Source organism: Petaurus breviceps, unplaced genomic scaffold (assembly GCF_028583685.1).
Source record: "Petaurus breviceps papuanus isolate PSGF00001 unplaced genomic scaffold, PetGlider_PUasm1.0 90750, whole genome shotgun sequence".
Classification (NCBI taxonomy): Eukaryota; Metazoa; Chordata; class Mammalia; order Diprotodontia; family Petauridae; genus Petaurus; species Petaurus breviceps.
In genome coordinates, this window is record NW_027187335.1 from 10,738,921 (window position 1) to 10,750,465 (window position 11,545).

General features: G+C 43.3%; 2 protein-coding genes across 5 annotated transcripts in view; both read right to left on the reverse strand.

Moving 5' to 3' along the window:
• Positions 1-4,123, reverse strand: part of CD300LG (CD300 molecule like family member g) — a 7,941-nt gene extending 3,818 nt beyond the window's left edge. For 2 of the 4 annotated variants that reach the window (XM_069067553.1, XM_069067552.1), the window contains exons 1-2: positions 3,883-4,123; positions 2,936-3,268 (exon numbers count right to left, since the gene is read on the reverse strand). In XM_069067553.1, coding sequence (XP_068923654.1) covers positions 2,936-3,268; positions 3,883-3,922 — 373 coding nt within the window. In that variant the 5' untranslated portion in view covers positions 3,923-4,123. Of the gene's footprint in view, positions 1-186; positions 289-2,935; positions 3,269-3,882 lie in introns of all 4 variants that reach the window. The other 2 variants (XM_069067554.1, XM_069067551.1) reach the window with 2 other exon arrangements.
• Positions 4,124-8,531: 4,408 nt separating this feature from the next.
• Positions 8,532-10,552, reverse strand: LOC138145902 (heterogeneous nuclear ribonucleoprotein K-like). The gene is given in 3 exon segments (XM_069067550.1): positions 8,532-10,136; positions 10,139-10,430; positions 10,432-10,552. Coding segments are annotated over 3 exon segments (1,404 nt in total). The 5' UTR covers positions 10,468-10,552; the 3' UTR covers positions 8,532-9,060.
• Between the last annotated feature and the right edge of the window lie 993 nt (positions 10,553-11,545).

Here is an 11,545-nt window from a genome sequence, read left to right on the forward strand (position 1 = left end):
CAATCAGGGTCAGACAGAGAAGGAAGGAGATGGTGGCTCTTAACAGGCAGCACCCTTTCCACTTAGCCTGCCCTCTCTCTGCAGGAACACAGGGTCCCAGTCCACTGCCTTCATGACACTATACTTCTCCAGCATAGAAGGCAGCCCCATCCCACCCTCACCACTCCCCCCAAATCAATCACTCACTCAACTTTGGAGGCTGAGTTTCCCAAACTTTTGCCTCCTGCTGGACACTCCTTGTAGAGAGAGACTGAAGGGAGGGGTTTGGGGAGACAGGGCTCCCAAGCCCTATAAAGAGGAAGAAGAAACAGAATCCTGTCTTGGGCTAAAAAAGTGCTGTGAATCACAACAGACCTGGAGAGCTCAGGACTCCATATGAGACCTTCTACTATGAGGAAGTCCTAGCTCCTCCATCACTGAATCAAGGGCAATCAATGGCTTGTGCTTATTGGAAGGAGTACAGCCAGTTCTCAATTTTCCTTTCCAGGGAGGGAATCCTAGCAGTGAAGTTGACAATCTTCAAATACGAGGTCCCAGATTCATAGATTTAAAGCTCTAAGTGACTTAACCTTTCATTTTATGGAAGGGCAGATTGAAACCCAGAGAAGTTAAGTGATTTGTCCTAAGTCACATAGGTAGTTAAGTGAAAGAGGAGGTTTCCAACCCAGACTCTCAATGTCCAAGTCCAGTTTTCTCCACTACAGCACTGCCCTTCATCTCTGCCAGTGTCCCATTTCTATCCCTGAAAACACCATTTTCCCCTGTTACCCAGGCTTAAAACTTTGAATAATTTTTGATCTTCATTCTCCACATCCCAATCAGTCACCAAATCCTTGATTTTTTCTTTCACACATATCAAGACAGCTATTTCTTTCTCTTTATTCCACTAGAAATCACCCTCATTATGTTCTTATGTTAATAATATAAATTCATTTCTAGATTATTAAGCATTAGAGAGGATCACAGAATCATTAGATTTAGGTCCAGAAAAGATCTTAGGGACCATCTAGGCCAACCGAGGCCAATCATTTTACAGATGAGGAAACTGGGGCCTGAAGAGGTTAAGAGACTGGTTTAAGATCTGTGTAAACATTACTATCACTTGCCTCTCTATCACCATGACTGCTGCATTAACTTGCTGGTCTCCAAAGATCCAGTCTGTACCACCCTCTATAATCCACCCTGCCCACAGTTGCCTATATAATCTTTCTATGGTACCAAATTGGATCATGTTACTCCTTTGCTTGATAATCTTCAGAGGATCCTTATTGCCAATACAGGATAGATTCCCATTGTCCTCTCATCTCCTTTTTAGTTACAATGTCATCTCCACCCCAACCAAGACTGACTGAACATGGAATTCTCAGTTGACCATTCTCTTCCTAACCAATCTAACATGTGACACCTATGGTAAGTTCAGGTGTGTTTGTCCTACACAGAGAGGAAGCCTCCTTTCACCTAACATCTGGAAAGCTGGACCTACTTTCCCCCACAGCTCCAGTTTTAAGCCTATCTATGACCCCAGCCCCTTCCCCAGTGGAGTCAGTGAGGAAGTGGCTAGGTGGCCCTGTGGATAGAGTGCTGGGCCTACAGTCAGGAAGACTTGAGTTCAAATTTGGCTTCAGATATTCTCTAGCTGTGAGACCCTGGGCAAGTCACTTAACCTCTCTCTGCCTCAGTTTCCTCAGCTATAAAATGGGGATCATAATATCACCTACCTCTCAGAGTTGTTGTGAGGCTCAAATGATATATATGTATATATTAAATATTAAGCACTTTCGAAGTGCTTATCACAGTGCTAGGCAGAATGTTCTTAATAAAGGCTTATTTCCTTCCCTCTATAGGTAAGGGGAAAGTATACTGGAGGAATACCTGAATTATAGCTCTATGGCTTTAAATGAGTCATTTAATAACCTCTTAAAATCTAAGAGAAGGGGCTGTAGAGAGAATTTAGAGGTGAGACCTAAGGTCCCTTAAAACTAAAAAATTCAATGAATTTATGGCACCAACCCCAACCTCTTTCCTCCCCCATATCCCTCAGTGACCCTGGCTTCAAGTATCTGAGGCTATTAGTGTCTCCATCCCCCAAACTCTCAATGACTCTTGTACTAAGACCCCCAGTCCTCTCAGTGACCCAGACGACTCAAACTTTTTAGGGTTCTCAGCTCCAACCAAAAGAACCTCATGATGCTGGGGAAAAGAAAATGAATATCGGCTGAGAACTGCAGGGAGTAGTGAACTCAGGGTGTCATGAGGGGCTTTGCCTCAGGGGACCTTCTGTAGAAGACAGAACCTAAGGAGTATCTTCTAGTAGCTGCAAAAGCGTTTTTAAGATCCCAGTAGGCAGGGGACGGCTAGGTGGCACAGTGAACAGAGCACACAAGTCCTGGTGTCAGGAGGCCCTGAGTTCAAATCTGACCTCAGACACTTAACACTTACTAGCTGTGTGATCTTGGGCAAGTCACTTAACCCCAATTTCTGCCTTCCCCCTTCCAAAAAAAAGAAAATAAAAATATTCCAGTAGGCTGAAACCCTAGATTGAGTGAATGGTCAACGTGGTGGAGGGAGGTGAAGAGGATCTAAAAATACAGTATCATCTCAGGTTCAGCAATACTTAAGCATGACCTTGACTACAAGTTTGGGGAGTATCATTAGGGCTCACCTCTTTGCTTCCAAACTATGAAATCTCTCTACACAATAGTATTAAAAGATCATAGATTCTCCTCCCTTTACAGGTGAGGAAATTGAAGTCCATAGAGGGGGAAGTGACTTGCCCAAGGTCACCTTGGTGAGTTGGGATTCAAAACCATGCCAAATCCATAAATTTCCAATATTGACTCTCAGAATATCTTGTTCTTTTCCTTAATCATCCCCATAGCACCCTTCCCACCCCTAGCCCACCTCGGCCTCTCAGTTTAGAAAGAGAAAAGATTACCTGAAAGAACAACCACATTGACTGCAAAAACTTCATCAAATCCAAATATGGAAATCCCACACTGATATTTCCCAGCATCCTTCAGGGTAACTCTCCTCATGATCACAGTGAATGTTAGATGTTGGGGATCATCCTTGATGGACATCTTGCTATCTGTCTTTTCTTTCCCTGCCTCCGTGCTGATGACAGTGACACAGCGGCTAAAAAATATTCCATTGTCTTTGCACCAGTATTTCTTATTTTCTTGATACTTATCCTCATAGGAGCATTGCACAGACAGAGAGCTTCCCTCTGGCCCTCTGACTTCCTTTGGACCTACCATGGCTCCATAACCTGAAATCAAGTGGAGTAAAGTTGGCAGTACCTGGAGCTACACAGGCTCAGTTCCTGCAGAAAAGGGAATGGGTTCCTTCCCCTCAGAATTCTTTTGCTTCTCCCTTTTAATAGTCTCTGAGATCAGTAATTCCTTCCCTCCCAGTTTTCCTTGGAAAATAGAGTCAGGATTATGGGCTCCATTGTCCCAAGTGGGAGAATAAAAGATGTCAGATGAGGAAAGCAATTCCCTCAATTCACACTGTCAGAGAGGGGCAAGAGTGACCTCCAAGATCCTGAGCTCAGGTGCTATTCCCAGGGGAACTGAGTATCTCTTTGCAGGAAACCACCACAACCAATTCTCTCTTGGCATTTCAAGATGGAAAAAGGAGAGCTGACATTATTGGTTTGGGAGCTATTGGGTTGGATGGGATGGACGGAGTAGAAGAGAAAGGCTGCAGGTGGGCTGATCCAAGTTGGCCTGAAAGGCTGGTTCTGGGGAAGGAGAATACAATGCCCAAAGTCCTTCACTCTGGAGGGGCTGTGGGGTCTTGCAGACCTACAGTGAAAGACAACAAATCCCAGACCTTCCTACCACCCCAGGGGTTTTCTAGTCAAATCTATTCTGCTCTCACCTGGAATGATGATCCAACCCCAGAGCAGCAGAAGCTTCATGGTCTGTTCTGGGGTTAACCCAGGAGGGCTAAGGAAGGATGATTCTTTGTCCTGGGCCTATAGGGAAGGGTTCATTGGGTCTATGTAAGACTCCTGCTGATTCTCAAAATGTTAGTGGAAAAGTGAGATCTCAGCAGTTAGTCTCTATTTTTAGGTATTTCCCACAGGAGCATCATTTCCTCCAGATATCAAAAGTAAGAGTGAAGAGGGAAGTGGAGGGGGTGTATGCTTGCCTATCTGGGTGGGAGGGGTTACTATCAGCTGATTCAAGTTTCTTTCCAGCAACCATGTCTGTCTACCTATCCTCCTCCCCATTTCTGAGTACTTACACAAACCTGCTCTTCTTTGCCCTGCTCTTGCCCCCTCCCAGCCCTGCAACCGAGAAAATACCAAAACCTTTTCTCCTGTGTTTGCTAAGCCTTGGACTTAGTGGTCCACAGTGCTCAGCTCAAACATAGCCTCATCTCCATTCAAGTGCAAGGGCCTTGATTGAGTACTGTCTGACTGTCTGAAAATGACCACTGGGTGGCAGCAGAAGGTTGAGATGAAGCCCCTAAGTAGCTAAGTAAGTCTGAGCATGGTTTGAAATTGGGGAGGGGGGGGGGGAGGGGGAAAGGCGGGAAATAAGGAAATGTGGATTTTTTTTTTCTTGTATTTTGTCAAGGAAAAATGTAAACCAATTCCTGTATTATTCCCCATAGAGATTGTTTCAACTTTTTTAGTTTGTCTTTGGTCCTTTGTCTTCCCGTCCCCACTTATAGCATGTGCCTGTTCCCATTCACTGAGAATGAGGAACTGAAATGAAAAGCTCTTGAACTCCTTTTGTTCCTCTACATTTCTCAGCATAAATTCTCACTCTCTTCTTTCCTCCAGTCTTAGACAAACTGGCCTATCAATTGCTCCTTGTATGTGACATTCCATTTCCTGTCTCTTTGTCTTTGCATAAGCTATCTCAACTGAAGGCAGGATAATAAGTGTTTAAATGCTTACTGTGTGCCTTGTGGGGGAAACTAGGTCATGCAGTGGATAGAGCACTTGGAGTCAGAAAGATCTGAGTTCAAATCTAGCCTCCAACACTTACTAGCTAGCTGTGTGACCCTGGTCAAGTCACTTAACCCCTATTTGCCTCAGTTTCCCATCTGTAAAATGGGGACACCCTGGAGAAGGGAATGGCAAACTACTGCAGTATCTTTGCCAAGAAAAACCCACAGACAAAATGGAGTCTGATAAAGTAGGACATGACTGAACAATAACAAACAATACCAAGAGCTGAGGTCTGACAAATACAGGAGAAAAAGAAAGACAGATTCTACTCTCAAGGAGCTTACATTCTAAGGGAGGAAAACAATACATAAAAGGAAGATGGTTGTGGTGGGGAGATGAAGGTACTCGCTGTGGGGGCATTGTAGAGAAAGTCTAGGAGAGTCATAGTATGCCCTAGAGAGGAATGAAGACATGGATGGCTGTGATGGGGGGATGGCAATAGGTTATACAGGAACTCTGATCAATATCAGTGACCAGAATCCCTGTGATTCAGTCTGGAAAGAATTCAGTAGGCCCAAGCAGGCTTGGAGTTAGGATTGTGAAAGGTTATTCTTATGCTTTACAGTGGGCAGGGATTCTTAGGGAACCTGCAAACTTAAAGAAGACATAGGTATAGTTTTTAAGGAGTCAAGGCAGTAAATCAGGTGTCAATTATGCTAACTAGGTGAGTAAGGGTGGAATTAGGGAGGAGTTAAGGAGTGGTCAGAGCTTAAAGGAACATGAACTTTTAATGTCAGCTGTGCAGGTGTATTGCCCATAATTCACTGGGAAATAGCCCAAGGGGGGGCTACCTGGAGGTGTGGTTTTAGGCCTGAAACATCACTAAGTCAGCTAGTGGTCAAGGGCTGACTGAGAAGTGCCTAGTCTGCCACCCATCAGTGTCATGTTTGACAAGATAGATGTTGGGAACCAAGGCTAACGGGGACTCAGTATGTGTATAATTGGCTAAGGAGTTAACCTATAGATAGTGAATTGAAGGATTCATAAGGGCAGCTGGCCATGTACTAAGCGGAGATAACATTTGCCTAAGCTAAAATGTTTATAGATGGTTTAGTGAAGGATTCATAGGTGTAGCTTGTTATTGTTCCAAGCAGAGATAAATAGTTCAGGAATTGTTGGTGGGGAGAGTGCTGGCAGGGGGAAGGGGTAGAGTTAATGCTCTGAGGCTGGCGGCTGAGGGGGGGGAGTGGGAATGTGATTTTTACAGACTGGTTTTACAAACTGATTTTACAAACTGATGTTACAAACTGATATTACAAAATGATATTACAAACATAGATCCCAAGCATCCTATCAGCTGGGCCTTCCAATTAAAATAGAAATTCTGGGAGGAATCAGCCCTTAAGAGGGAGAAGTTGCAGGGGCAGAAGGTGCTTCCAATATAAGAAGCTGTCCAGGTGTGGACTGAGCTTGGGAGAGTCAGGAGTGTAGCCAGCTGAAGAATACATGAAAGGTTTGTTTTTTGGTAGGGGGAAGGATGAAGAGCTTAGGTTTCAGCTTGCTCAGTTTAAGGTCCAGGTGGGACATCCAGTGAAGTTGTACAGGAGAGATGATTGTGCTAGCTCTTAGCCCTTTTCTTAGTCATGACAGCAAGGTTGAGAAAATTGTCCTCAGAAGATGAGAAGTATTTTGAGACTATATTCCTCTTTTTGGTGACTTGCTGAAGGTACCATAACAATCTAACTGGGAGAACCTCCCTATTAGACTCTCTTTGTATCTATCATTATCACCCCTTTGTTGTGTAAAATAGTATGTTAATGTGGTGATGGCCTCTAGAGGTAGGCATCTCTCTTGGTTGGAGGTCCTTAATCTCCTTCTCTACCCTTTCATCTACACGTGGGCTACTCACTACCGTGTTTCCCCGATAATAAGATACTGTCTTATTAATTTTTTTGGAAAGAAAAACACCAGAGGGCTTATTTTCAGGGGAGGGCTTATGTTGTCCTGCCTCAGCTCTCCTCTGTGGCACTGCTCTCAATGGCGCCAGCAAGCAAATCACTGGGGAAGAACAGGATGACGCACTCACTGCTGCAGCTCTGATTGGATGCAGCTCGGAGCACGGGGTGCGTTTCACCCGGGGAGGTAGTAGGGGGGGACGGTGCATACAGAGGGTACCGTAATGTAGCTTGTAGTGCAGGGGATCACCTTCACTACAGTAGCAATCTCAATAGGGCTTATTTTGGGGGGAGGGCTTATTTTAGAGGAATCTTACACAGTAAGGGGAGGGCTTATTTTCAGGATAGGTCTTATTATCAGGGAAACACGGTAGATCCCTGCTTCCTCTTTCTGTTCCTTGAGTCCATAAACTTTTTTATCAGGAGGTGAGTAACATAACAACATTCTTTTGTCTGTTTCATATAAGAGTGAGGTTTATCTGATGCTTGTTCCCTTACCCCTTCTTCCATCTTTTTACCCTTCTGCCCAAGCACCTCAATTATGAAAAGCAGCAAATTCTACTCTTTTCTTTCCCTTTCTATACTAATATAGTCTTCTTACTCTCTTTTCTCTTTACCCTTTTCAAACTCTCAGAATGGAACTAATCCACCCCCTCAAGAGTCTTTTGTTTTTCTGATCTCATTCCCTCAATGCCAAATGAAGATATTAAGATTCTGAAGGGACACTTGTTTCTTTTCCCCTTATTAAAATGTTAGTGCTGAGCACTGGCCCTGGAGTCAGGAAAACCTGAGTTCAAATCTGCCCTCAGACACTTAACACACACACACACACACACACACACACACACACACAACTAGCCATGTGACCTTGGGCAAGTCACTTAACCCCAACTGCCCTCCAAAAAGCAAATAAAATAAAATAAAATTAGGGCGCAGCTAGGTGGCGCAGTGAATAGAGCACCAGCCCTGGAGTCAGGAAGACCTCAGACACTTAACACACATGCACACACAAACTAGCCATGTGACCTTGGGCAAGTCAATTGCCCTCCAAAAAGCATAAAATAAAATGTTAGTTCTACAATATCATTTGGCCCTTTCCAATTGCTCAGATAAATGGACTTTTCTAGGTTTCTCTTGACTCTGTGTTTGCACTTCAAAGTTCCTATTCAGCTCTGACCTTTTCATCAAAAATGCTTAAAAGTTCTGTACTGCATTAAAGATCCATCTCCCCCCTCCTCCCCCCGTAGGATTATATCTGTGAACTTCTGGAATATTTGATTCCAAGATCTCCACTCATTTTTAGTAGAAGCTTCTGGTTCTTGTATAATCCTGACTGGTATCTTCTGCCCCTGGGACTCACTCTGATTAGAGGATAGAGAGTTCCAGACCCAGCCATCTCTTTATTTACATCTAGTAGCTTATCTCTGGACTTCTCTATCATGTCCCCAAACTGAGTACCTTCTCTCTTCCCCACCCTTCCCTTTTCAGCTTCTATTTGTGTGTTGTCTTCCCCATTGGATTGTAAACTCCTTGAGATACTATCTTTCTTTTTTGTATTTGTATTCTTAGTGCTTAGCACAGTATTTGGCATATGATAGGTGAGTAATAAATGCTTTTAGACTGACTGGTACCTTGATACTTGAACTGCTTCTTTCTGGATGCTTGCAGTATTTTTTTTTTTTAGGTTCACTAAATTTATTTTAAAAATCATAAAACGTTTCTTACAAAAGAGCATTACATTCTGCACACTGCTCTGAATGGATGCCAGGGACACGTGGACTATTGATACTCTTTCTCCCCTGTCCCACCCCCCCCCCCAAAAAAAAATTACAGTGACCACAAAGCAAGGTGTTCACAATAGTTACAGGAGGGGGAAAAATTATTGTTATTTTTTTTACCACCAACAATGAACAAAAATAAAATTCACTCTCTCTGCTGCTGTTTCAAAATTTCAATGTTAGTTTTGCGCGCCCTTGCCCCCCCACCCTGTTTGTAAGGAACTAAAACATTACATCTGGTGAACAGCAAAGATTTCACTACACCTCAAATGCAGAACACCTATGAAGCAGAGGAATGTTGGCTTTTTAAACAGAAGCAGATAAAAAAAAAAGATGGCAGGACTCCTTCAGTTCTTCACTAGTCTTAGAAAAACTTTCCAGAATACTGCTTCACACTATAAAAAAGAAAAAATATCTTGCATTAGAATCCTTCAACATCTGCATACTGCTTCACACTGTTTTGCAGTAAATACTGTGCATTCTGTATCTGGTCCTGTGTTCCTGTAATGGTAATAATTCGATCCTCAGATCCTTCCAAAGGCTCATCAATTTTGATTGATGCTCCAGATTCATGACGTATTTGTTTGATTCGCTGACCACCTTTGCCAATAATAGATCCAGCCAAATCTTTGGGAATAGTTACTTGTGTTGTAATAATGGGTCCACTAAGATCACCATATGAGCCACGGCCCCCTGCATAGGAATAATCATATCCAGAACCACCCGTAAACTCATGGTACTCAACCTGTGGTTCATAAGCCATCTGCCATTCGGAAGGACTCCATGTATCTATTGCAGAGTCCCAAGTCTCATCAGCACTAAAACCAACCATGCCATCATAACGGTCACTGGGTCTTCCTCTTCTGTCATAAGCCATAAGATCTCCTCCTCTAGGTGGTGGTGGTGGAGGAAGAGGAAGATTTCGAGCTCTGCTACCGCCCCTGCCACCACGTCCAGGAGGAGGTGGTGGGGGTCCTCTGCTAGGGCTTATGTCATCATAATCTCTTCTAGATGGGGGCATTGGACGCCCACCACGACCTGGGGGCATTCTATCAAAGCCTCCTCTTCCCCTCATGGGAAACCCCACAGGGCGTCCTCCTCGATCATCAAACATCATTGTGAAACCACCATAGTCATAGGTTGCATCATAGAAATTGGGATCATAGGGCTGTGCACGTTCTTTGATGGGAGACTCAGATATAAGATCCAGTATGATCTTTATGCACTCCACAACCCTATCAGGCTTTCCTCCGATAAGAACAACTCTATCCGTGGAATGAGGACAGCATTCCTGGAAAAGCTTGATAGTTGTCTGAGTATTCTCTCGAAGTTCTTTGATTTTAGCACCTTTGACCCCAATAATTCCTCCTGCCAGACTCTGGTGAATCAATAGTCTTAACTCGCAGTCAAAGTCGCTTCCTTTATAGTGCTGGTAATTCAAGCATTCCACAGCATCAGATTCGAGCGGGAGCTGGCTGGTTGCAGTGGGTGATGGCCCTCTTCCAAGGTAGGGATGATTTTCTTCAGAATTTCTCCAATTGTTTCAATATCTGCACTGATACTCAATATGCGCTCGGGGCCACTGCTGTCTGGGACTGAAACACTGGCATTGTAGTCTGTACGAAGTGCTTTAATATTTTTGCCTCCTTTCCCAATCACTGCTCCAGCATTCTTGCTTTGAAGCAAAATGCGCAGTTCAACCATCTCGTCAGTGTTTCTAGATCTTTTAAAGGCCTGCTCTTCCTCCATATCTTCAGCAGGGCGCTTACCAAATTCACCATTGGTTTCAGTTATTGGGGAAGGTTTCTTCTGGCTGCTCAGTCTCCATTTTCTCAGATTAAATGGGTAGACAATCGCACGAGGCCGCCTTCTCGTCTACGCCGCTGCTGCCCCAGTCCGTCCGAGCTAAACAGAGAGCTGCTTGCAGTATTTTTAACTTGACAGGGGAGCTCTGGATTTTAGCTTTGACATTTCTGGGACTTTTCCTTTTGAGACATTTCAGGAGGTGATAGGTGGATTCTTCCTGCACTTTGCTTCTGTCTCTAATAAATCTGTGCTGTTTTCACCTATGATTTCTTGAAATGTAGTGTCCAATTTTCTTTTAAAATCATGGTTTTCAGGGAGTCAAATGATTTTAAAATGATCTCTCCTTGACTCATTTTCCAGGTAAGTTTTTTTTTTCTATATCAGATATCCTAAATTGTCTTCTATTCTTCAAACTTTTGATTTTTGTTTTAATATTTCTTGCTATCTAATGGAGCCAGCAATTTCTATTTTCTCTATTCTAGTTTTTGGGGAGTCCATTACTTTGGTAAAGGTTATCATTTTTTCTTCCTAGCTATTTATTCTCCTTCCATATATATCTTTGAGTCTTTACTTCTTTCTTTCTTTTTTTGAAACTCTTGTTTCATTTCTTTTAGGTATTCATGTAGTTTTTGTGGAAAATTCATTTTTTCATGTAAGACTCTGCTAGAAATTCTTAAGGAGTTAGTCCTTAGGATTTAGATTAATTAGTCCTTAAGGAGTTAGATCCTGAGAGGATCTCTAGATTTGCAGGGGTTTTTTTTAAAAATTTGTTGGCTTGTGTCTTCTTTGGTTTATTTAACTCACCAACTTTAGATTGCTAATTAGGACTTTGTGTCAGGGTTAGGTTCTACTCTTTCTGGCATGTTTCACTGAGGTGGTCAGCTCTGCTTGGTCTTACCTTGGTCACCTAGATTCCTCCTCCTATTCTTCCTTCTCCTCTTCCTCCTCTTCCTATTCTTTCTCTTCCTTCTCCTCCTCTTCTTTCTTCAGATAGGCCCTCCAGATCTCTGAGATTGAGAGCACTGAATATTAAGAGTTCTTTGTGGTGTCTCAGTAGTGTTAGGGCTCTCCGTATTCTGGAAAGTCCACATCTGAGCCCC